At 41.5% G+C, this 27428-nt stretch overlaps 1 protein-coding gene across 1 annotated transcript in view; it reads right to left on the bottom strand.

Moving 5' to 3' along the window:
- The window catches only part of LOC127584027 (collagen alpha-1(XXV) chain), a 153603-nt gene that overhangs the window by 56586 nt on the left and 69589 nt on the right, over positions 1 to 27428 (bottom strand). Inside the window, exons 14-19 of the mRNA XM_052040547.1 lie at positions 23882 to 23926; positions 13720 to 13782; positions 13137 to 13205; positions 11281 to 11325; positions 2350 to 2394; positions 2179 to 2256 (exon numbers count right to left, since the gene is read on the bottom strand). Of these exons, the coding sequence (XP_051896507.1) occupies positions 2179 to 2256; positions 2350 to 2394; positions 11281 to 11325; positions 13137 to 13205; positions 13720 to 13782; positions 23882 to 23926 (345 nt within the window). The remainder of the gene's footprint in view (positions 1 to 2178; positions 2257 to 2349; positions 2395 to 11280; positions 11326 to 13136; positions 13206 to 13719; positions 13783 to 23881; positions 23927 to 27428) is intronic.

The following is a 27428-nucleotide window of genomic DNA, read 5'->3' as shown; positions in this document are numbered from 1 at the left end:
AGGTAATAGGCATTGATGAAACAGGAGGGAGGCCTGACTGTTGAATACTCTCCCACTGCAAAAGAAATCAGAGGACATCTGGGGGTTGGGGATGGGTAGATATGGAGGGGGTCTGGTTAGTTGACTGGCGGGTGGGTATTGGATGATCATTTCATGGGAAACGGAGTAATAGATGGGTGTTTGGGGGTTACTAGTTTGGGACTGGTGTCATGGGGCAACCAATAGAAAGGGTAGATAGATCACTTAAAGTGACCTATCTGAGTTGGGTCCCCAGTGCTGGGCTAAGTCACAAAAAAGCAGGCTTCACAGGTGGTTTGGAAGCCTGCTCTAGAAAAAAAGTGGCCTCTGGGGATGTTGTGAACCACTCCAATCTGAAACAAAAACCCAGAAATATTGTCCTTATGTACATTGGATGCCACTGGATATGGCCAATGTCCTCTGTGCATTATGCAGCAGACATAAGCTGGAAACTGTAATAGAAACCACAGACCTCCTGAACCATGCTGTAAGCCCCCAAATTTCATTCACTATTTATTTTACATTGGTGTTGGTTGAGCTGAGCACAAAAACATATGGCTCCATAATCTAATTTCGAGCCAATGTTATTAAGGCAGTGTAACTGAGCTTATCACATACTGCCTGATCTAACAGATGCTGTCATTGAATGCCTAAGATGAGATCATGCTCACTTTCCCTGTACTGACACCCCTCACTCTGACATTTAAAATATAGGCTAAACACTGGAACAGAGGGTCTGATATAAGAACTATGCTTCCCTGAACCACATAACTCTGGTGCGTTGGTGGCTAAGGGGAGACCTGATAGAAGTTCATAAGATTATGAGAGACATAGAGAGGGTAGGCAGGGAGGATCTTTTTCCCTGGGTAGAAACGTCAAGTACTAAAGGACATACATTTAAGATGAGAGGGGGAAAGATTAAAGAAGGTGTGTGGGGCAAGTTTTTTACACAGAGAGTGGCAGCTGGCTGGAGTGGCTGCTGCGGGGGAAGTGGTGGAAGCAGATACGATAGTAGCATTTAAGAGACTGTTAGACACATGAATATGCAGGGAATGAAGGGATATGGGTTATGTACAGGCAGAAGAGAATAAATTTCATTTAGCATCATGTTCGTTGCAGACATTGGTGGCCAAAGTGCCTGTTCCTGTGCTGTACTGTCTTATCTTCTAAGTTGTTATATTCTGAAATTCTGCATAATGTTTTTGGGTAATACAAGATCAAAGTTTATCAAAAACACAATTGCTAAATACATGCTTTGTATCTGAGAGGCACATTCTGGGAACTCCTTCTGTTTTATCTATGGATGTGCACACCAGGCACATGGCGGTAGTGCGACCTCTGCAGTCATGCCAAAGAGTGTGCAACTCATCCTTTAAAGAATTTGCACAAAATCCTTCTACGCACAAGAGGCAAATGGTGCAGTCGACGTACACGGAAGCAGGTCTTAACCGAATGGCTGGACCTTGCCACAGTTAAAAGGCCTCCCCCCCCCCCAATCTTACCAGGTTCACTGCCTGGGAATCCATAGTGTCCACTGTCTTCCAGGTAAGTCTTCCTTTAGGTGCCTATCTTCGTGCTTGCTCCCACTTTACTGCTGATGTCTTGAGCATTCCCACCTGCTTGTCTGACTAATCCACAGTCCTTCCCCATACTCTGCTCTGATCAGTTGTTTGTCCAAACTACAGCGCACTTGTTGATGCTAATCCAGCCGAGCAACCCAACAACCCCAGCCTCTGACCTCCAATTCACCTCATCCTGTCTCCAATCTCCTCTCCAAGCAACCTCAATCCCTTCATGACTGACCTTGACTTGATCCCTTTTCCAAACAACCACCCCATCACCCCCCTCCTCACCATCACACTGCCCCACCTCCAACCCTCTCTCTACTGCCAATCTTCTCAACCAGCCTGCTGGAAAGCTCATGAAGGAAAGGCCCACTCTATAGCTGCCGTCTCATGTGCGGTCAAATCTCTTTGCTGGGAGCCTCACATAAAACCTGCCTGCGCTGCTTTTCAGGTGACATGGAACCTCTTGTTTGTCAGGCATCACTTGTTTTGAGCAATTTTTAAAGCTGTGTTGCCCTGTGGTATGTAGGGATGGGGATGGAGAGCTTCTTGGAAATGTTCCTGTGGGTAGATGCTTTTCTTCAGTTGTACTCACCTGTAGTGCTTGATGAATGTTACCATTGTAGTCGATGATCTCGGTTACACCTTGTTCACCCTTCTGCCCAGGTGGACCCTGAAAGGACATCATTATCAGTGAATTCAGATTTGCAAATGAGAAATTTACGACAATGGAGCAAAGGATACTGGAAAATACAAAGCAACTTACCCTGGGCCCCATAGGGCCTGATTCCCCATCATTTCCACGGTCACCCTGGAATACAGATAATCTAGTTATAGAGGCGTGTGTAAGAACAGCATGAGGGATATTACAGATCCCTCTTAAATAAAAGCACTGATACAATTATAGGAAGATCTGGATTGGAATATTGATCATGACACCTAATAGAAAATTCACTCCAGGCATAAGATATAATAGAGGTTGAGCAGTTGCTATCAGGAAGCAAACCCATCTAAGGTTTGACTGAGTGAACTTTGAATGGATTTCTGTCTTTGAGCTAAGTATTATGTCATGCAAACAGCTGGCACTGAAAGTTAAATGCAAGGATGCTTCCCAAGTTTAATTGTACATGGTATTCCAATGATTGGCACCACCTGACCATTGAAGACATCAGAATCTGGCCAGTTCGGTTCATCTTCAAAAAATGACATATTCAGATTCCAGTCTTTAACTCACTCCCACTTATATATATGATGTTGCAGTAACTTATGGTTTACTCTTTTCATTTATAATTTACCATTATATTGTATAAATATAAATAGCTAATATTCACTATTACGGATAGGCCGATGACTCTCACATTGCAAGAACAACAATGAGCACCATTTCCAGTTTATTAACCAACAATTTAGATTGGGAAATGAACACAGGAAACACTTGACTGAGTTGGTTTGGTCCTGCTGTCTGCAACAAAACCTTCTAATTAAGAACATCAAAGTTACAAACAGACAAGAGACTGCAGATGTTGGAATCTGGAGCAAAAAACAAACTGCAGGAGGAATTCAGCAGTGGCAGAAGGTTTTGGAATCACAGTGGTACATGACACAAAACGTTAAGCAACCATCTACCTCCACAGATGCTGCCTGACCCACTGAGTTCCTCCAGTTTGTCTTTTGTTACAAACAGATCAGTCTACCAAAAACGTCGTGCAACTCAATTAACCACAATGTTGTGTTTTCACCACGCATTACTTTTTATGAATCTGGGTGCATTAGGGGAGGACTGTTGACATCAACCAAAAATGGCCTGATGTCAGCAAAGGCAGCTCTGCTGCCTGTCTTCAGCTGGATCGTGAGGCCAGAGCCATGGTCATATTTAAGCCCCATTTGGTTGTTAGTGATAAGCTGCAGGCAACAAGTGGCCATGGAATTGGTGAGGGAAAGCCAATTCTGGGAGTGGGGCACATTGAACAGAGTAGCAGCAGGTTGGAATTTGTTTTGTGGATTCAGGAGGACTGGTCATGCTTCAGAAGAATAAAACGTGCCACTGTGATTTCAAAACCTTCTGCCACTGGGGACTGTCCTTTTTTCCTGTCTAGGTCTTGAATAAATAGAGATGATTGCCACGGTCTGTCGTCAAATTAATAGCTATTCAGGTAGACCTCAGTACTTTCTTGTTCAGCAATTCTTGTATTTCTCTAAGTTGCAATCGCAGTTTGAACCATTTGATGGTGCTATTTCTTGCTCTCTGTTTTGTATATTGATGATATTATTTTGGCAGTAGCTCACTCTGGGATGAAAGAACCAACAGAGAAAATAGTGTCTGTGGAGAAAATGCAACTTAACACTGCACTTGAGAATTGGACTCACAGCCTCCAGATATGCAACTTACTTGCTACCAACTCCATTGAGGAGGCAGCTGCGAAATACCATGGGCTTGTGACTGAGCCTTGTAGACACCCTATTAATACACGTCAAACACAGCCAGGAAATATAACTGGGGGAAACCACACATATGTGCCAAAATGCAACAATAAGAAAGAAAAGTGTGAGTGGTTGTGGGACACAGGGATGAGGAAAGAGTGCAGCTTATTTCATAAATGGAAGCAGTTAAGTAAACTTCATTGTGTGTTTTGATGAGTTACATGTGCACCACATGCAAAAAACAACTGTCTTCTTCAGGGTCCACTGTAAGGATGATAAACGAGTGGGCCCTGAAGAGTTTTAAATAAACTATGGCTTACTTTCACCCTTATTGAAGTTTTACTTCAGTTCCTGCATTCTTTTTTACCTGGAAGAACCAGATGGTTTAGGATAATATCTTTTCCCAGTTCACTTGCATGGTGATTCCAGTAAAAACTCTGAGCATGAGGGGTATTCATTCTGAATATGACAGAACAAGACACTGATCCATTGCAAAGGTCTCCCGAGTTGAATGGAGGAGGTAGTGGTATTTTGCAAAAGGGAATGGGTGGACACCATCATTCAGCTCCTGTTGGAACTTTTCCTGTCATCCTTTCCCAATAAAACAATGTTCTCTCCAGCCACTCCAGTATGGTACACTAGACTTGAATTCCTGACAACTTTTGTTCTCATTCTTTCCCCTGTCCCTTCCATGCTCACCTCACTCATGAAAACCACCACTTGCTCTCCAGTTTTCCCATTCTCAATAAAGTTCGGATCACTCAGCTTACCTTCCTGGTCCTCACACTAGCTGACATAAAATGGTGCTCTGCTCTTAAGTACCAGTCAACTCCTTTCAAATCTGCCACCAGGAATCTCCTCAAAAAAATTCACTTTCTTTCTAGGAAAATTACCCGACCATCATTAAAATTCTCTCTAAAGTCTTTTACACGTTTCTGCCTATAGTATACTGTATATATCCCATCCTTCTCCTCTGTCTCAGTGTATTGAAAGAGTCCCAAATAAAGGTGTGAGCAACTTTCACTTTCATTGTGGCCATGGTTCATTATCTATTCTCATCCTCCTTGAACTCTCTGTGGTCTTTGATATGATTGTCCACACTATCCTCCCACCACATCTGGCCCAGTGATCGGATTGGTAGCATTACCGTCACTTAGTTCCACTCTCACTGATTTGACCTTGGCCACAACATCTTTTCCAATATGTTCTTACTCCACACCATTCTCAAAGAATTGCAAATGCTCCCCCTAAGTCCTCTCCCCCTTATCATTGTTATGCTGCCCTTTGGCAACATTATCATGGACAAACACCCAGCATCCAAATGTGCATCACTCAGGATCTCCTGTGCTGTCAGGCTGCTTGTTTGATGTCCTTTCATGAATTCATTAGAATTTTCTCCAGTTAGGAATTGATGGCGTTCTGCTTCATCAAAGATTCTGCTCCCTTGCCATCATCATCTCTCCAACACCTCCTTAGGACACTGCTTCAGCAGAACCAGATCGCTTGCAACCTCCATGTCTTTAATTTACGCTGAACTTCTGACTTTATCTCCTCTTTATCACAAGGTCGTCTCTTCAGCCTTTATAAAGTTACCCACCTCTGCCAGTTCCCAGAATATTGCCTCAAGAGAATCGATACTGTCTGCCACCCCTGCAGCCCCCACTATCCCCTTCTTCTTTAACAACTTGCTGTCCTTCGGCAATGATCAACTAAAACCAGCAATTCAGCTTCTACAAATAAGCTAATGATACCCATCTCTATAGCTTCACCCCTCTACTGCCACCTTCTCTGTCAGATTAGAGGGCATGTGCTATCAGGAGAGGCTGGATAAACTTGGACTCTTTTCTCTGGAGCGGCGGAGGCTGAGAGGTGATCTGTTGGAAGTGTATAAAATTATGAGGGGCATAGATAGGGTGGACAAGCAAAATCTTTTTCCCATTATTGGGCAATCCAATACCAGAGGGCATGCATTTAAGGTGCGAGGGGGTAGGTTCAGAAGAGACGTGAGGGGTAAGTTTTTTTACTCAGAGAGTGGTGGATGCCTGGAATGCGTTGCCTGATAGGGTGGTGCAGGCAAATTAATTGGGGGCTCTTAAGACTGGCTTGGATGGCCACATGAATGAGAGGAAAATGGAGGGATAAGGGTATTCTGTAGGTAGGAGGGATTAGCTATGTTGGCACAACATTGTGGGCTGAAGGGCCTGTTCTGTGCTGTACCGTTCTATGTTCTAGATGGCTTGCCAAATATCTAGGTCTTGGATGAGCTGCAATTATTTCTTGTTAAGCTTAGGAAGAGAGAAATCATCGTCTTTAGTCACCAGCTTTTTAACTTTGCTATTATCCCATCTCTCTCAAGGATGAACCAGACAGTTTTTGATTTTGGAATCCCATTTGACCCAACTTGAGCTTTCAACTTGCCGACTCTCCATTAGGAAAGGTGCCTATTTTTCCATCTAACATTGGTAATTGATTTATTATTGTCACATGTACAGTACCAAGATACAGTGAAAAACTTTTGTTTGCATGCCATCCCGTCAGATCATTCCATACATAAGTACATTGAGATAGTGCAAAAAGAAAAAAAAAATCAGGTTGCAGAATATAGTGTTATAGTGTAGAATATAGTATACTGCAAAATATAGTATAACATCATGTGTCTTTGCCCACCTTTACCGATGAAACTCTCACCTATGCTGTTTGTTACCTCCAGACTCAATGATTCCATTCCTCTCCCTGCTCAACATTCCATCCTCTACCCTCTGGGAACCCCAGTTCATCAAAAGCTCTGCTCTCATTGTTCTAATGCACAATAGCCCTGCTCATCTCTCTCATTAGTCCCAGCTGGCCTAGAGTAGTTCTTGGTTTACCTCATCCTTTTTTTTTACACAATGTCTCTGGTCGAACAGAAGAGGATCTTGCATTAAAAAACCAAGCTGGCCGGTGGAGTTTGTTACAGTATCCCATCTATCTCATAGTGAAAACAACAATCAGTTTAGAGTAAATATGGAAAGATTTCAAAAATAAATCAAAGGTCAAACTGCTCAATTGAGAAAAAGCTGAAGTTCAGTGATTTCAGAAGGGGCTTTCTGAAGGCAGACCAGAAAGGGGTTAAGCAGGAAATGATCAGTGGAAAGCAGTCAGCAAAGTGATAGATTAGCTAGAAAGTAGCAGCACCACTCTGAAGGGAAATGGTAAAGCAGCCAAAGCTACTGTGTCCCAAATGCCAGAAAGTATATCTTAAAAAGTAGATCAGTAAAGGGAGGTTTAAGAACAACTGTCAGAAGCATGATTCAGTTATTAATCAGGAAGACTCAGAAAAATACAGGAATGAATTAAAAAAATATGCCAGAGTTTGTGCATTCAGTGAAATGAAGACAAATGTGGTCATTCCAGGCTCATATGCTTTAGTTCCTTCACAAACAAAATTTGCAATCAACCAGCAAATGTGGCAGGTTTTAAAAAGCATATTTTACTTAAAAGAGCAGAGGGAAAGAGGATTATATTCCTTAATATATTTAATAGTAACAGTTTGATTAATATGGTTAAAAATAGATTTTTCATTAAGCGATGAGCATTTTTAATCAGAGGCAATCTCCACAAGCGAGTAACTCAATTTTAAAGGATAGAAAATGAATCACAAAAAATATACAAGGCTATTTCTTGGTTATACTGGGATAGTGTAGTTGGCTTTGTAGTAAATTAAAATAAATATTCAAGATGTTTTTGATGGTTATTATTGTCTTTAACCCCAAAGTGCTAGCCACATATTTGTGTGCAGTTGAGTGCAATGAGCAGGAACTCCCTATGGTGATTCATTTATCTATGGTGATGCACTTGCAACTTGAGCTGAAAACTCTGTAATCTCTTGTGAAGATTATACTAAATTTGATGGAATTACAACTCAATAACCAAGTCAGTTCAGCTGAAACTTCAGACCATAAAGTGCAAAATGTTAGCTATGGAAAAAGCTGTAGATTTCCTATGGGATATCTTCAGAGGCAGAGGATATTGCCTGTTTTAAGAAGGAATTGTATGATTAGAAGGTTACATTAAAAAGCGATGACCCCTTTCTGAAAGTAGACAGGTCACCTGCATCAGATGTAACGAATCCTGGATTGTTAAAAGAATCAGAGGCAGACACCCCAGAGGCAGTGGTCACAATGGGGCGGAGACTCTGACATTGCAGATCGCCTGTGCTCTGGGCTCTGCTGTTTCTTCCAGCATGGTCCGAGGTGGAGTCTTCAAACAGCCAGCAAAGGCAGACAGGCTGAATGTCCTCATTCTATGCTGCAGGTTTTAAGATTCTGTGTTTCCGCTGATTTCCACGGTAATGAAAAAGGGGTGATTTCTATAGCCTGAGCTCTGGTTCCATTTCTAGTCTGTAATTAAAATATCTATGCCAATATCAGAGATAGTTTGAAAATCAATATTTTCTTGGGAGTTATGTATGGTTTTCACATTTTCTTCCCCCCCCTATTTCAATATGAAGCTGCTGACAATACATCATCTCTGAGATCACTGGTGGGAGGCTCTGCTGCAATTCTTACACTGATCTCCCTTCCTTCAGTCTGACTTGGAGAAGGAGCCATGGTTAGCACTCTCTGGCTCATAGGTGGTAACCTTTCACAGCAGTCCCAGCTGGCCTAGAGTGGCTGCTGCCTTATATACTGGTTAGCCTTTCTCTAAGACCAGTAAAGATGTCAGCCTATCAACATCAACTAAATGGTTCCCTCCAGGGCATGGAGAGTTGAAATGCTCAGGAAAATGGGACAATAAATTTAAAATATAGGTTCTTGCTAAGAGCTAAGAAGCTTATTATCATGCTTTAACCTTACTTACATGGGGTAGTATTTCATACTGAAAGTACCCTTCCACCGCACATATCTTCGCTTCTTAAAGCGTCTCTCAATAGATCCACAGGGGAACTGCAGTGACGAGGTGTGAAAAACCTGGTCTTCCTTGAGTTTGATGCAGCTTCCAATAACCAGGACACAGAATCTGATGTTTTTCTTATGATACTTTTGTGGATTAAATTAGTCCTTAATATTTCCTCTGGAGCTGTCAGTCTAGACTGTCTGGAACTTCTGATGTCACGTCCGACAGGTGTGAGACTAATCACTGACCAGGGTACACCTGCCTCTTTACTTTAATGGTTTAAAATGTTGGCCATGGCTTAGGAAACACAGAACCCATGGGAACTTAAGCTAAATCTACTCAAATAGGAGAGCTGGAATGCTTCAGTGTTGTCATTATAATCTAAATGAAGCGTATGGCAGAAAGATGCTGAAGTGATTCTGCAGGCTGCTCCTAGGCCCTGAGAGTTTTCTCCTCTTCACTAAACTATTGTTCAGTGACGCCGCGATGCCAGGCAGTGAACATCCGTCTTAAGTGGACTGCTGAGAAAGCTTGGAATTGGAGTTTTCAATGCCCATCACTCAATGTGAATTCCAACATATATGGCAGAGTATTGTTATAGAGTCATACAGCATCGAAACAGGCCCTTTGGTCCAACCAGTCCTTATTGACTATCCAGTAAATCCTACGCGAATCCCATTTTATTTTCCCCATGTTCCCATCAACTCCCCCAGATACTACCACTCAGCTGCAGACTAGGGGCAATTTACTGCATCAAGTTAACCTACCAATCCACACGTCTTTGGGATGTGAGAGGAGGAAACCCTCAGGGAGAACATACAAACTATAGATAGACAGTCCTTGAGGTCAGGACAGAACCTGGACTGCTGGGGCTGTGAGGTAGTGGCTCTAACAGCTGTGCCACAATGTTACCCAAACACTCATACCACTGATGCAGATTTCAAACTGCTATCTTCTTGGTTATTAAAACCACCCAGTTTATTTCTTTTCATTGTTCACACTCTGCAGTCAGGGAGCAAGTAACTCTACCTGTGTGTACTTGCTTACACAAACAAATTTCTGCTCACTGGTACACATTAAAAGAGAACTGATCTCGCTGTCAGCTCTCTGCTGACTGTAGGAGATTAATAATAGTGCACTAATCTATTGGATGGCACAGGTGCAGTCTCTGGTCGTTGGTGCATTGGTTTGGGCTTGAAGCTGAGGCAATGGAAGACTTGAACTATTGCTTAAAAGCATTGCATATCAGAATTCTGCCACACAATTTGCACATATATGAAGACAAAAGGCTTTACTTCAGTGTAACCAATGTTGTACAACCAGCTTCTGGCAAACCAGTTGAAGAATGGCCATGTCCTTAAGTTACATACATAAACAAGTGCATACTGGATGAGAACAGTTTGGCGGGGAGATCATGAACATTCATTTACTGACTCAAGGAATTCGTAATACCACTCTTGAAGGCAAGCAGCTGGATTTGGTGGTGCAGTTGCTGCTGAAGACTAACACTGCTGAATCCTCATCAGTTATAAAAAATGCATGGAGAAATAATTCTAATATTAAGATAAATCTAAGTAGTAATGGGGCAGTAAGTGTCAATAGCACAGAGAGGCAGAAGGGAAGGAGAAGAGATCAGAAGAGAGAGCAGTGTGTTGATACGTTTGCCTGGAAGTTGAATTGGCCAGCTGCTGTTTAGAGTCTAGAGCAGGACAGCCTGCCGGCCAGACACTATGCTCTATGACAATGTGCCAGGTAAACACATTAAAATAAGAGTGAAGTTGGACAAATCTATTTTGACTAGAAACTGGAGTCCACCCATTTTTTGTCTGCTAACATGTTTTGCAGATAACGTTAAAACACACTCTAACCACCCCCAAAAAATCCACACCATTGGCTAAAGATATATGACCAACCATTTAATTGATATCTCATTCCCAAGTCTTCCTGGTTTTCTTGTCCCCAGGCCAATTTCTCATTGCTACTTGATCCTGAAATGACTGCTGGTGCTTTCTAATTTGCACAAAACAGCTTTTAAGTGTAATCAGTGTATACAAAAGTCTGTGCAAATGGGTCCTGTTTCTAGACCATTGACTCCAGACTTAATAGGACTGTGTAATAATTTACCAGGGAAGGCCATTGATGTAGACTAAATGAATGGGTTTATGATTGGAGGGGGCACATTGAGAAGGTACTTGATACGTCAGAGTTGGGTGGCTTTGGTAGACTCCTTGGCCTTCTGCCTTTGTTAAAACAGGTTCTAAAAGTGCAGTTTCTTGCTCTGAGTAATTCTGACCTCCTTTTAACTGTGACCACCCAGGACAATTCCAACTCTGTTAAGCTTTTGATGTCACTCCCAATGACTGCAATAAAACAGAAGCACAAGCAGTACCGATGGACTGACCTTTGCTCCGTGCCGGCCTGGCATCCCTAGATCACCCGGCTCACCCTTTTCCACGTCACGGCAAAGAAAAGCAGGAACAGGAGGGAAAGATTAGGAGAGACCATTAAAGCAGCTCCTGACAGAGACAGTTAATAACCTGGGCTAATAGTACCTTAATATATGCAATCTGTACATGGCATTCACAATTTCCGCAGATGCATTCTACAGATTAAAATGAGAGGATTTGATTTTGATCTATCTCATTTTGATTTCTGTTTGGAGGAATGGTATTCATTTAGCTGATGTTGTTGGCAGGGAACTTGGTAATATTGGAGAAGAATTGTAAATAGCTGGAATTTTTTTCTTTTTATTCTATGATCAACAGTATAAACCCAATAACTTGAGAGGCACTTTTAATATCTTGTAGGTCCTTCTGAGTTTGCAGTGAGTTACAGTGGGTTCCAGTCTCTCTGGGATTACAGTGCGAAACATACAGTCCAAACCCACCCCATAGTTACAGTGAGGTACAGAGTTACCCACTCCAATTCTGGGGATAAAGTGGGGAACAAGTGGTCCAATGCTCACCCTGGGGTTACAATGACATACAGATGATCCTGCCCCTACCTTACAGACAGGCTCAATTCCACCCTGGGGTTAAAGTAGGGTATGAATGGTCCAACCCTCACCTCAGAGTTACAGTGAGTTACAGACAGATGCACCCATACCCTGGTTACAGTGAGGAACACACGGTTCCATCCCTCACTTGGGGTAACAATGAGGTACAGATAGTTCTAACCATCCCAAGGTTCTAGTGAAGTACAACCTATCCCTCCTCCCCAGTGTTACAGCAGGGAGTGTTGGGTGTAATGGTGAGGAACACCATCCTTTTTGCCTCCCACTGTTTCCCCCCATCCTATGCTTTGGTGTTACAATGAGGTACCATCAACCACTTCATTCTCACCCTGGTACCATGGCTATAGTACTTCTGGGATTAGTGAAGTTGAGGGGTTGATGGTCTCTACACCACCTAAAGCCCCGTTTCATTGTGCTGTTGGTGCTTGTGCATTTGTAGGTGTTTCAACCCAAGTTAATTCCGCTTTAGGAGTTTGAAGTCCTGTCTCAGTCCAACTGCCTTGTCACCGAGCATCCATTACTCTAGTTTCTTTATGTTCAAGTGGAGGCAGCTGATCAGGTCATAATGTACAAGAATGAGGAATAGGGTGACACTTCTTGTGGTCCAAAACATGAGAGGGACAGACTAGGTGATGAGATCACTGCTTGTGTTCCCAGCTATGCTTACCGATTAATGAAATCTATTGGAAATCTATCTATTTGACTTCATTATTTAATGGCTACACATGAAACTGCACAAAGTAAGTGGTCTCAAGAAAAGATTTCTGTCCATGAGTTACAACTTTCTGAGCCTCCCAATGACATATTAAATGGGTGCCAAAACTTGTGGGTGAACGACCAACTCCCTTAAATTGGAAGTGCTGCTTCTTTCAGCCACAAAGGCCAGGTAATCTGTCCATTCTGAAGTACTGCAAGGAAATTTTTACAGAAGACCGTGCAGACCTGAAAATTCAATCAAGAGCAAGTTGCTCCATCCAGACAGCAGCACCATCAAACTACGCCCACAGAAACAGAACCATCATGGTCAATAATCTCCTGTGTCAACTTAACAGTGGGAGCAGTGTTGAGGATGAAGACCTGTTAAACCTTGCTGTACACTGGACAGAAAGCAACGGCATGTTTCTTGTGCAGAATGAACGCTGGAGCCCAGAAATGTATGTGAATTGGGGCAAATGAATTAATTGGAGTTTTGTACACCACTGTGAACATGAGCAAATGCTTCCTGGTTAGAAAAGTCAGCTGACCTTGGGGCCTGAAGGTCCGGGTAGGCCGATTTCACCCCTTCCAGGTGGCCCGCCATCTCCTTTCTCTCCCTGTTTAAGATAACCGCAAAACAAGCAGAGTTACAGATAAGTAGACCCTGCTTTCCTGCAACAGTGAGATCGCAAATCCCTTCATCTAACCTTCTGACGTTGCCACTGGTAACCTAATCCATGTTTTACCACACTTCCGGTTGGTGCATAGTGCCCAGTCAGAGACATCTGATGGTAAATTCACAGAAAGATTTTGCTTGTGCACATTAGGCACAGATTTGAGCCATTTTCAAGGCACAGGGCACAACTGACCTGGTTGACTATTTAAACATAAAATTAGCTGCTTCTGAGAACAATTTGTATTGTGCACAATTATACTTTAAATTGAAATGCATTTCTTCCTCTTCCCCTCACCAACCCCCCCCCCCCCCCTTCCCTCGAAATGGACATGCTGCCATTGCTCACTGCACCTTTTCTACATTAAGTGAAGTATATTTTGGTTCATGTCCCCTCAATAAACACAAGATGAGCGACTTCAAACTGTAGGCTTTTGAACACAATATGTTGACCTCACCTTTGTTCCTGGTAGTCCAGGCAACCCAGGTTCTCCCTGAGGACCCCAAAAGCCAGGCTCGCCCTGAAATACAAAAAGCAAAGTTAACAATACATTCAATCACAATGTGGATTTAAATCTTTAATGACGGAAAAACATTGAATGTAAATTAAGCAGTCATCCACGTGGTTAATAGGCTAAAGGTTTGGTGATTAATGGTAAATGGATGCACCATGAGATTTTTAGGCAAAAATTGCATTTTAAAGAAATACACCAGCCAATCATAAACAGCCATAAAATCTGAAGCAGTACCGTGCATGGCAGAAGAGGAGAAAAGGTTGCAGTCTCATCACACAGCTAGCACCAGGGCACAATTATCTGAGCAATTGATATGTGCAACTTGCAAGAGTACGGAACAAGAGCTGGGATGAGGAACTAGGTTGGAGAGCTGTGTTTGGCCAGCAAGCTCTCAATAACAGAATGTCATAGAATTTTAGGACTTTACAATTCACAAAGAAGTAGTGAAGCAGTTTCACACTGGAAACAGAACGTCTCCCAAGGCACAGGACATGAGATGAGTAAGAGTACTTCATTTCTTTCCTGAGCCCAGTGCCGGGATTAGACTCCCTGAGGCCCCGTGCTCCCAGCCCTGTGGAAAATGCACTGGTAGTGCTCAAGCACCAGTGTGCAGCTCCAAGACAGGCACTGCCAACTCAGCTTTGTACTCCAGTTGCAAGAAGCAATGCTGTGTCAGATCAGAAAGGGAAGGTTGGGGCCACTGGGGAAGTGGAAGGGGTCAGAGAGTATTGGGGACACAGCCTATTTCAATGTATTCAGCGGGAGGCAGAAGCACATTTGAAACTTGATCAAATATGCAAGTTCCTCAGTCAGTGTTGAACCAATGGTCCTGAGCTGCACCCTTGATGAAATGAGACCATGTAAGGACTTTCACAAACTCCTACTTGCATCTTTTCCAGCCACAAGCATTGTGCCATGTAGACCGTGCTGCGGAACTATCCCCAAATCTGGCTGTGCCCCTGACCACTGGACTGAAAGGCCATGGATTTATCTACCCTGATGGTGGCTGACAATCCAGGTAACAATGGCACACTCCGTGAATGAAAGTGAGTTCCAATTTCCTGGGATTCTCCACTCCACACACCATATACCACACCTAAAATATGGGATCAGCTTCCACATCCTAACTGATCCCTTTGTGATCAATTGGACCAAATGAAAAGAAGCATTTCATAAAAAGTCAACTTGATTGAAGAGTTAATTAAGAAAATATTCATTTGCTGCCATGATTTTAGCAATTAGAAAATTCCTTATTTTTTATGTAATTCTGAAAACCGTTTCAGAGCGCATCAAAAACCTTTAGTTAAACATTGACCACCGTGTTGGCTCTTCCAGACTTGGTGCTATGCTTTATTGATGCAATTGTATGGCTCTAGCATGTCAAGAGACGGTACATCCTTCAATGCACACTTTGGATTTATCCTCAAGCGGACAAACTTTTGTTCAATCCAGATGTGTACAATATAAACTGCAAATGAAAACTCCATGATGGTTTCTCTTTTTCTTCCAAGTCCTTCATATCATATCCCTAACAGCCCGTACCATTAAAAAAAAAGCAGCAACAGCTGGTTTGGTACCATCCAATGGAAAAAAAATCAATGTCATTATGTCAGTCCCATCCATTTTATGCTCCCTCAGGACAACACTAATATTTCAAGTAAGGGGGTGCACAAATGATTGCTTACATAGGAAACCTGAGATGCATACAAAATGTTGAGAAAATGACATCGAATTGCAGAACTTACCATATGAAACAATGCAAAATTGATCATAGCCAGTGAGAGGTGCAAATGTCAGTTCCATAACTAAAGACTAACTGCAATTGCTAACTGCCAAAATTTTCAACACATTATGTAATTATCTTTCCCATCAAGAGGTTTATTTGTATGAGTTAGTTTATAGGTAGGAAGCTGAGGTAATTTTTGCACATTTATGGACAAATTAAAAGCCCAGGTAAAGCTGGGTGAAGCCACGTTACCCTCTCGTCATGTTTCCTCCTATTACACAGCTGTGGATTTTCATTGCTCTCTCTAACTCTGCTCCTCCTAACCATTTCAGGTTTTTGAAAACCAGCTTACTGCTCAGCACAAAAACCAATATGTCCTCGTTAACCTTGCCTCTCCTGTTATTATTTTCAACCCTGCCACTTTCTTGCATCGTAAATCTTATTTACCTACTTGTTAGTGCACAGAAGGAGGCCGCTTGGCACATTAGTCTATGCCAGCTTCCAACAGAGCTATCCCATCCATCTCATTTCTCTCTCCTCATTTCCCTACAGCCCTGTAACTTATCCTCTCTCACAAGCCTATCAACTCTCCTTTAATTCTTTTACAATTACCTATACCAAAGGGCAATTTACCTGAGACAATTAACCTACAAGCACATGTTTAGGATGTGGGAGGAAATGGCAGCATGCAGCAGAAACCCACCACCTGTTCATGGAGAGAATGTACAAACTCCACACTGAAAGCACCTGAAGTCAGGATCGAACCTGGGACCCTGGACCTGTGAGGCACCAGCTCTAACTGTCGTGCCACTATGCCATCTGCACCTTGACCCTTTGCTCAGTCTGTCCCTACACAATTCCAGCCCAACTCTCAATGCTGCACTGGCATCATTTTTCAGAGTCTTCCACTGGGGCCTATTCATTTTATACTCTATATTTAGTAGACACAATGAAAATACCACACTACTACCCTGCTTATGTAACTCCATAGAGTGCTGACAAGACTTCCAAGATTTGATCAGAACAGGTATCAACGATCTCCAGCCTCCTCCTACCTGGTCAGGAGCAACAGGAAGTGATCCTTAGATACCTTTATGCTTGAACTGGGAGTGACAACGATATCATTGATGCCATTAATGAAAAATATTGCTAAAACCACAAAGTTTACCATTCACTGCATCATGCTTAGACAACTTTTTGAAAGAGTAGTCTCACCCTCCTATTGTTTCCACACCACCCTGTCATCTTTTTCACCTTTCAAGTGTTTATCCTATTTGGTTTTGAAAGCTACTGCTGAATCTTCTTCCAGCATTTTCAGCTGACAATCCAGCTCAGAAAATTAGAAATACTTTGAATCAAGAAATGATTTTATGTAACTGACTAACTTGCTAACAGCACACTAGCTGGGTGGTCTGATGATCTTTTGGAAGAAGTTTATTGTGTTTGGTATGCCCAAGAACACTGTCTTTCAGGCTGTTATTTTTAAGCAGCTGGAAAACAAAGAGAGGGCAGAATGCAGCCATCCACCAGAAAGTGGTGTGGCTTGTCCCTAGACCTGTCACACTGATCAACATTCCAGTAGTGTGCACATGTGCACACGCGCGCACACACACACACACACACACACACACACACACACACACACACACACACACACACACACAGATGCACTCACACTACATGCACAAACATATGCATTGGTACTCATGCATAACTGAAGGTGTGAGGGATGTGTGCAGCTTTGTTCTATTTCTCATGATAAGTCTCCAGTGGACTAAAGCAGCTAATTGGTGTATAAAGTAATATATTCACAAGCACATGCATAGCCTATGAGTTCTGCACATCTGTATGCTGTGTTTTATATTCATTTCACAAATGTGTGCTGTAGTTAACATCTGACTTGCACCAGCCCAGGAGGACGATTGCCAGCTGGAAGGATTTGTTTTATTTTTTTGTGAGTAATCCTAGACCTGCAATTGCGTGCAGTCAGGATAACCTTAACTGGGTTTTGTCTGCAAGGAGTGAGCCCAAATTCTGGAGGATGTTCCAGGATCTGCCCACTGGCAATGAAACACCCAAACCTTGCAGGACCAGGAGGAGGACAGGAGAAAATAAGAAACAGCAGCAGGAGTTGGCCATATGGTGCTTGTTCCACCAATCAATAAGATCATGGTCGATCTGAATGTTGGCCTGAATACTGATTCCTGGCTACTCCCCATAAACCTCAATTCCTCTGTTGTCCAAAAAATCTATACATCTAAGTCTTGAACGTAATGAATATCTTAGCATCTATTCTATGGGGTAGAACATTCCAAGGATTCACAGTCTCTGGGAGAATACATTTCTCCTTAGCTATTCTTAAACGGGTGATTTTTTAATATTCTGACATTACGCACTCTCCCCACCCCCCAACCAAGTTCCAGGTTTCTCCCATCGAGAGAAACATTCTCACATCACCCAACATGATCGCCTCTCAATTCTTCTAAACCTCAGAGCACATGGGTCTAATCTACTCAATAATAATGGGCAAAGGATACTGAATTGAAGTCTATGAAGAGGACTGATTTTTACAAGTGATTCCTCAAACTCTGTAGCATACTTAACTTGGTTCCTTTTTATCATAGGGCTGTTGAGTGATTAGAAGAATTAATTTAAGTGAAACACGATTTTAATTGTTCAACCAAACCATGGAGTACCAATTTTTGAAATGGCTCAAAGAAAAACACATTTGCTTTGCCTTATTAACTACAAATAATATAATTTAAAGATCTGCTGCTATCTCTGTAATCTTTGCCAGTCTAACAACCTCAGATCACTGCATATTTCTAATTCTGCCTCCTGTGAACCTTTGACCTCCTTCACCCTATCATTGGTAATGGACTTGTTATCAAGTGGTTTATTTACACTCACTTCTAAATTTACAGGCTAAAAAAAGCTTTTATTTTGAGTCAGTTGTTGCAAGGAGGAAAAAATGAGGACTCTGGGAAGAGCAGTGAGGAGCCAGATGGGTTTGAGTGAGTGAGAAGTGTGTGTGTGATAATTGAGCTTAATCATTCTCTCTCCCTTATACCCCTCTCCCCATCTCTCCTTCACTCTCCCCTCTCTTTCCCTCTCCCTTTTTACACACATTCTCCCTCACTCCCTCTGTTCCCCCTCACTTCCCCCTCATACTTTCTTCTCCATATTCTCTTCTCCCTCCTTCCCAAAGCTCTCCTCCCTCCTGCCACACTCCCTTCTTCCTCCTTCACACATTCTCTCCCTTTGCCTTGCTCTCTCCCACACACACCTCCCCCTAGTCAGTCTCTCTCACAAGTGCCTCAGTTATCCTGAGACAGTCAGATCTATTATCTACAGTCCTGGAGCTTGGTGGGGGAAGGGAGGTAGGTGCCAACTGCTCCCGCTATCAATGGAGCGGGAAGGAAGAGGGTCAGAGAACTGACATCAGCACAGAGTCCTGAAGATTGCACCAAACTTGGTGACCCAGGAATCTGGCCTGACATTTTATGGGGTGGACGAGGTCCAGACAGGAGAATGGTGGTGGAGCCAGACATGGATGGGGTTGAGAGGTCCAGGCCCAATATTCTTGGGCAGGGTACAGGTGGGGTGGGGTTCATAGATCAGACCCAACACGAAGGTGGTCATGGACAGGGCCTGACTTCAGGTGAAGTGGCTGCTCTGAACTCCAATGTCCAAACCTCAAGGTATTTGCCCGGCTGGAAGTGGCCCACAGGAGGCACTGCTGAATTTACCAGCACATCAATTGTGTGGATCAATAGCAATAGCCCTAATAGACACAAACTGAACATTTACCATTGAACCAATGGTCCGACATGTATGAGGATAAACTTCCTAATGATAAATGAATGAAATAGTTTGCTTGCAGAAAGTCAAGGTTTTCTTTCAGTCTGCCTTTGCCCCTTCAGATTTTACCACACACAGTGACAATAATGCACTGCAATCTCTTGTGCTCTGTTTGTTAACAAAGTTGCCTGATTATTGGAGAATCCAACTTTCAATCTTGCATCTCAAACTGGAGTCAAGGATACAAACTGAGGATGACTTTTCTCTGCTTGCTAAAAAATTAAGGAAGCTCCAATGAAAGGCGCAATCTCCTCCCCTTCGAGGTTTGCTTGAGCAGCTGGATGGATCACAGGCACAGGAATAGGAACTGTTCCTGCATTGGTCTCCATTCTGAGCCAATGAAATCCAACATTATGATCACCAACACCTACATCATTCTGATGAATGACTGTACTGAAGAGCTCCATTACATAAATCGGGTTAGAATTCCTACTGGTACCATTATGTTCCATGCTAGAAAGGAGAATTCCCACTGTGCCAGCATGTTCCATGCATAGGAGAAACAATTGCCAGTTCCCATTATAAATAATCCCCATTATGTTTCAAGCCAGAAGAGAAATGTCCTACCATGATACTTGGAGTTCAAAGTCCCACTGCTGCCATCATATTCCATGCATAGGAATGCGAATTCCCACTGCTGCCATGATATTTCATGCACAGGAGTGGAAGTCCCACTGTTGGCACTCTATGTGTAAGAGGGAAAATTCCCACTGCTGTCATTATATTATGTGCACGGAAGAGGGAATTCTCACTGCTGCTTTTAGTGTCCTTGATGCTGCTGGTTTCATTAGTAAGCTCAGAATTGAATTAGTACTGGTGATTTGATTGCTTCAGTCCTGAGCATCGTATTTTGTTGACAGCATTTTATCTTATCCCCAACTTCTAAAACTTGACATAGTAGTTGAAATCGGGATGTCTCTCTTAATTTTCCTAATCATTAAATTCAACAGAAAAATATATTGGGAGAGAAATAATAGTCATCTGAATCAATATAATCCTTTTTGCAGTGCTACTTAAAATCAAAGTTACCTTTGAAGATGATTAGTACCAGAATTTCCACAAGGGAGATAAAAGTGGTCGGAGAAGGGTGGCTATCAAGAACCTAGTTCACAAGCATTCTTGGAATGGTACACACATAGTGCATCTGCTGAAAACGCACTTTGCAGTAGCTCAGGACCTAGCTACTGAACAATGCTATTTTCAAATACCATTAGTGACCCTTAGCAGCTCATAAGTGTTTTGCAGTTGTCTGCACAAGACCTGCGCTTGGAGGGGCAGGTAACTGCACTGGTCTCCTGGAATATGAAAGTGTATTCTAGTTCTTATTGGTTGTGAATTCATTTGCTTATAGTCAGGAGGAAGTAACACACTGCTTGCAATCTTAAATACACCCAATTACACTCACCTTGCAGACATAAGTAGCAAAATTTGTGTCAGTTAAAACAGCACTATCACTTTTGTATTATTGACCACAAATAAAACAAGAAGATCCAAATGTACGTAGCTCCCCGCAATGAATGACATTGTCAAAGCTCTTCTGCAATTCCAACACTAAACTTATCTGAACCACACTAAGTTTTCTCTGTGAACAGCAGACAACATTGCATACTACTGAATCCTGAATAGGGATAAAAGAGATTTCATCATGATACTTCTGGTGAATTTACTGGGGTACAGTAACTAAGAGTCTGAAGAAATTCAGGTCTTCAAGTTTTCAAAAAAAGTACAGGGAATTTTGAAAGCTAAAAATGGAAAAAGAAAATTCAATGGGTTTCATATTTCACTAAGTTTACTTTTCATTTCTAAAAATTGAAAATAAGTCTCATGAACATTTTACAGGACAGAAAGTGGAAGCTGTAAAGAACACCCCTGTTCTTGATAGTGGAAAGTATGGTGCTTACTGTTAAATTGTTAGATTGTGTGTCACTGGGGAAAAATATGTCTGCTCCAACATTTGGACTAACACAACAGCCAGGTTCTGTCACTTATTGGGACATAAAATTAATTGATTTATTAGCTTCATTGAAGGGATATTATCCTTTACAAAAATCTTGTATGAAGGAAATTCTTCAGGAGCAACTTAAGGAAACGAAGCTACAGCAGATGTGTCACCATTCACTTTTTACTACATCTCATTTTTCATGGGAAAACAGAGGAGACAATTTGCATTTTCTGCAAATTTACAAAACTGCAATCTTACATCATTAAAATGATTCATTATTGTTGTAAAAGGTTATCCAAATTTCGATATCTGGATTTGTTCCCTGTGAGAACTATTCCTGTTAGAAGCCTTTGTTAAGCTCAATGCGTACAAATTCTTTAGAAGGGTAAACTAATACATAACAAGTCATAAGGTCAGAAGGTGGCAGTAGTGTGGAGGGCAGGAAGAGGTGCCATAGGTTCCATTGCCATATTTCCCTGGGATTTCAATGAATATTCTTGCCTAGTTACAGGCACAACAGAGAAGATTCCAGTGCAATCTATACACTTTTTATCAATATGAGTCCAGTTATAATTTATAATGCTATAAACTGTTGTATGACTGGTTTGTCAGAGTGACATTGATAGATGTGAGTCCCATAAAATACCTTGGTAGGGTGAAGCTCTGAATGTCACTGTGCTCAAGAGTGAAGTGAAAGATATTTGATTTTCTGGTGATATATCTCTATCTGTAAAATGACACACCTGGCCAACAAAAATGCACGTGCACTCCTCTGCAATTCTCCTACACAGTGAAGTACCCTAACTGAAAAACTAGTGATCTTAAATACATGATATATGGCTCCTGTGATCTGGTCCTTACTGGGTTGGTATAAGCGGCTAACATGTATCCTACCTGTTAGAGACTTACTGGGCTACGCCTGGCAGGAGAGTTATTGATGCTGGTGAAAAGCACGGACAGAGAGCAAAATGCTAAGCCCAGTGGTGTCACTTTTACTTTGATGACCATGAAGTTGATTTAGTTATACAGATTAAACTGTTTATATAATGTTACTTGCATTTATTCTTCTTAAAATAGAGTAACACAAATTAATCAACTCTTCCTTTTGTACCCAGTGTACCAACTGCAATGGATTTTCAATATTTTTTGTGAGGGTACACTATTTTCATTCCAATAGTGTGCTTATCCCACTGTGAAATACTTGCGGTCCTTGATAACATTGGAGTGTAAAACAAATTTATTTTGAATGAAAATAGCCCAGCAGACTGGGCTAATCACTCCTTGTACAGCCCCAGAACAAAGTTCCCCATCATGGAACCTACCCACCCATTTACTTTGCTGTACAAAAGCTCTGCAAGTGATTCTCTACCCCAAAGGCAAACACTGCTGGTTGAATAAGAAATTAGGTTATTAATCCGAACACATGCTGATCCCTCCTCCATCCATCAATGGTATTAATTTACTTACAGTATTAATGGAGAAGAGCAACCATTTATGGAGTCAAACAGCATGGAAACAGGCCCTTCAGTCCACTGAGTCCATGCCAACCGTCAAGCACCTATTTACACTCATCCCATTTTATTCTCCTTACATTCCCCAGATTCTACCATTCACCCACACACTAGGGATCACTTAATGTGGCCAGTTAATCTCTCAACCCACATGTCTTTGGGATGAGGGAGGAAATCAGATCACCAGGAGGAAAACCACATGGTCACAGGGAAAACGTGCAAACTCCACACAGACAGCACCGTAGGTCAGGATTGAACCCCGATCTTTGGAGCTGTGACATGGCAGCTTTACGAGCTGTGCAACAGTGCTGCTGAAAGGCTAAGCAACAAATCTGTTTTGAGGTAGATCAACAAACAAAATTCATCATTGTGCTGCTTGGATGTTGCCAATGCACCAAGTAGGTGCAACCATGTTTTTTGGCTTTCTTTTTTCTATAATACGGGAAAATGTTATTAATAAAAAAATAACAAAGTGATGTACCTTGAATGTTGACAGGTCAGAAGCTTATTGCAGCAAGGCTGTCTTTACATATTAACTTCACATGAACACATTTGTTAATTGAGTAAAATAAATTGCTCCAGAAGATCAAAAGGAAATTTTTGTCAGTATCTCAATTGGGATATATTGACTTCATGAACATATAACAATATTTACATCAGGTAGACTTTATCTGGGAAATTGAGGTTGCCTTTTTACAATACAATAATTATGAGTAAATTTACTTGATATTGTGCCTTTGCAAAATCCTCTGTTCATTAAGTTTTTTTGAGCCATATACATACAAATGGTCAATGGTGAACTTCAACGAAAAAAGATGCAGAAAATGTAAAAAATGCTGATGCAAAAAAATAAGAGTTCTGGTAGATTTTCATTTACAAAATCCAAACCTTTGACAATTTTCAAAATGAAACCAACAAAGAAGGATTGAGAAGCTTTAAATGCCAAAAATATAATGATGGGAAGCACTACAAACAGAAACAAGTGACTAAGTATCAGAAACCAGGCAGGCTAATGACAGCTTTACTTCACATCCATCCCAATGTACAGGCTGCAGCAGTCATTACCTTTATCCCAGGGAGTCCAGGAAGCCCAGGAAGACCTGGTTCACCCTACATAGGAAAATTACAAAGCATTATAGAAAAGTGTTCAGCTGTCTCAAGAGTCGTGTTTATCTCCACCGCAATGGTAGCTAAGCAACATCCCAATTCAAGATTCAATCATTAGCAAACGTAATAGGCCTTTTGTTTCTTTTCCAGGCAGCATGATTTCATCTGTTCTTTAACAAGGAAATATTTTAGTTTTTTTTTAATAAATCAAGTATAAATGTGAACTGGGGCAAGATTGTCATATAAAAATGCTCGCATTGCCACATCTTAATGTGAAGTCACTGTAATGCAGCACTAGGTGGCACCATGTAGTAAAACATGGCCCATTCACATCTGGGACTCGGATTTAAATGCTGCCAGGATGGAAAAGCTAAAAGTTTCCTCCTTATGATTGCAATTAGGTGATTTTACAGTAAACAAGCTTTGGCAGTCTAAATCCAGCTCCCAGTGGACATGAACCCCCTACCATTCAGTTGCCCCTCATTGTGGAACTAATTGGCATTGAGTAATCTGGCATCTTTATCCGACAATCACATCATGCTTTAAAAAATCTGAATGTTCAGGCTTAACCTTATGCAGCACTGCAGATATTATCAGGATGTACAACTTGAAGGGTGCCCAATCAAGGATTAATACCAGATACTGCTATTTGTACCCGATTGCTAGAAGCATACTGTCACCTGTTATGTGTAAGGTTTATTCCATAGCCACAACTCCTTCCATTGAATAAGAGTATTTGTTTTCTTTCCCTTCTTCCCTGAAAAATCTTGACTCTTGTTGTACTCGAGTTATACCGGTACTAGCAGCCTATTAGTGGCTTCTCCAAATGGCCATTCTTAACAGGTGAACCCAGATCTCTAGAGTATAGTAAAATGGATTGTGCAGGAGAGTACGGTCAGTCTTGATCCCTGCCCCATCTGATGTTCACGATGGGCATGCTTTTCTACAGAGGAAACTGGCAGCAATAAGTAAAGGAAAATGGCCAGATATTTCTGAATCGCTGGGCCAAGGAAGCAGAGGCCATTTATAACATTTCACTACTAATTCAGAGTAGATGGGGTCTCAAACCTGACCAACCTCAACTGAATGGTGTAAAACCAATGCTTGGTGGCAAATTTACTTACTGAGGGAGCAGTATCGGCTCCTTTATGGTTATCTTACAATGTACCATGATTCAGAGGATCTACTGACCACAGATACTCTTTTGTTCAATACAGGCAGGGTAATATGTTTTTGTTTATGAATTTTGAAGGGATATCACTAGGATAAGGAAGTATTTCTTTAAAAAAAAGGCAAGAAAATATTTTGTTGCCTATGTATCGAAGAAACAAACTCCAAATATTGAAATAAAAATACATTTCCAAGATTCAACAAGATCAGAGTGCTGACTGCTACTGCATCAAGTTACTCGAACATGTGCTGATTTCTAAAAGACCAGTGGAATGCCATGCATACCACATTGATTAGCTGATGTGAAAGTTCATGGAAGTTCAGTGACTTGACGCTGGACTTTTCTTGTCGTGATCATTTCCATGTTCAAACTATGGCTAACTCCAACAGTGATGTCACTAACATGCATTGCAACTGATGTCAGCAACTTACTGTTGGAACAGAAATGCACGTATATCAGCATCAAAGAGAAGCAAATAGGTAAATGTTTTAGATATGATCTTTGATCAGAAGTGGTAAAAAGTCTCACCCAAATTGTTAAACTCCTTTCTGCTTCAGTTACTGACTGAAGTGCACCAATTTTTCAGTGGTTCTGTTTCTCTTTATGTTAGATTTCCAGCATTTTTTTAAACTCTTTTCCATGACCTTTACCTGTGACACCATTGCAGCTATTTCTATAGCAAAAGCGTGCTGGACAAAGACAGGGAACTACTGCAGTACTTGCTGTGCTTCTATGTACTGCACCACACAAAGACACATAAACACATACACATGAAATAGATAGGGGGAGGAACGGGATGGTCCCACCAAATAGGATGACGTCAGCACAGACTTAATACATCTACCTCACCAATCAGAAATTATTCAACAGCTCGGTAATAACAGAAAATATTAGAAAAACAAGCAAAGTAGATCTTTGGGATAGTCCACAAGTATGATTTTAACATGTTGATGTATTTGGAAGAAAGGAAGATGGTTGAGCTTTCAAAACATTACAGCTACCTGGAGAAGTGTTTCCTTCTCTTGAAATCTCACTTACAGAGCATTCATAATCAATTTGTCAAACTGTCTGCTAATGGATACATTTAATCTGGAGTTAAATTTGAAAAAAAACACAAATCAATACGCCATGGCAGCTCTTGTGAATCTAATTAAAGTTATGCTCATGTCACAGGCTAATTGGAAGATATTGGGGGGTGCAAATGCTCCACAAATGGTAAAATGAATCAGTTCAGCTGGATCATTAGATGGGAGGAAGAAGAACGAAAATGAAAAAAATACTGGGTTTTGGCCAATGTAGTTCTGGGGCTTTGGGAAGGTAAAATATTGACATGGTCCATGCCAAAGTAAAGGATCGGTTACTCACAGACTGCATAAATGACAAAAGCAAAATGCTGGGCAAAGGAATGTGACATGGTGCAGGAGAATTGAAAAGAAGATATTGCAAATTATAATAAAATAATAAAAACAACCTAACAAGGATCAGGTACAGATTGGTCTTTTCTGGTTGGCAAGATATAATGAGGGGTGTACCACAAGGATCAGTGCTGGGGATATAAATGAAGGTACCAACTCTGAGAGTCAGCACAGACTCAATGGGCCGAATCGCCTCCTATATTGGAGGGAAATATGAAATATGAAAAGGTTGCTAAATTTGCTGATGACACAGACAAGGAGGAAAGCAAGTTGGAAGGGGACATAACAAGGTTAAAAGGGATATTGATAGATTGTGAGTTGGCAAAGATCTTGGTAAATGAAGTACAAAGGGAAAATGTGAAATTATCCATTTTAGTGAGAAGAATGGAAAGGCTGTGTATTATCTGAATGGTGAGAGATTGCAGAGCTGTGAGATGCAGAAGGATCGGATTATCCCACTGCATGGTTTGCAAAAAGGCTAGTATTTGCAGACATGCCAACAGAATGTTATTGTTTATTGCTGGGGAAATTGAATACAAATGGAGGGAGGTTATGTTTCAGGTGAAAAAATATCCAGAGTTCTGTGTACAGTATTGATCATTTTATTTAACAAAGGATGTTAATGCATTGGAAGATGTTCAGAGAAGATTAACTAGCCTGATAGCTGGGATAGGCAGGTTGTCTTTTGAGGAAAAGTTGGACAAGCTAGGCTTGTATCTGCTAAAGTTTGGAATGAGAGGGAACTTAAATGAAACATATAAGTTCCAGAGAAGTTTTGACAAGGTGGATAGGGAGAGGATGTTTGCTCTGGTGGGAGAATCTAGAACTAGGGGTCACTGTTTTAAAAGAACGGTCTTCCCGTTTAAGACGGAGATGAGGTGAACTGTTTTGGAATCGTTTTCCTCGAAGATAGGCTGAA

Source organism: Pristis pectinata, chromosome 2 (assembly GCF_009764475.1).
Source record: "Pristis pectinata isolate sPriPec2 chromosome 2, sPriPec2.1.pri, whole genome shotgun sequence".
In the NCBI taxonomy this organism is placed as follows: domain Eukaryota; kingdom Metazoa; phylum Chordata; class Chondrichthyes; order Rhinopristiformes; family Pristidae; genus Pristis; species Pristis pectinata.
Note: the sequence above shows the minus strand (reverse complement) of the source record. Positions and strands in the feature narration are given on the sequence as shown.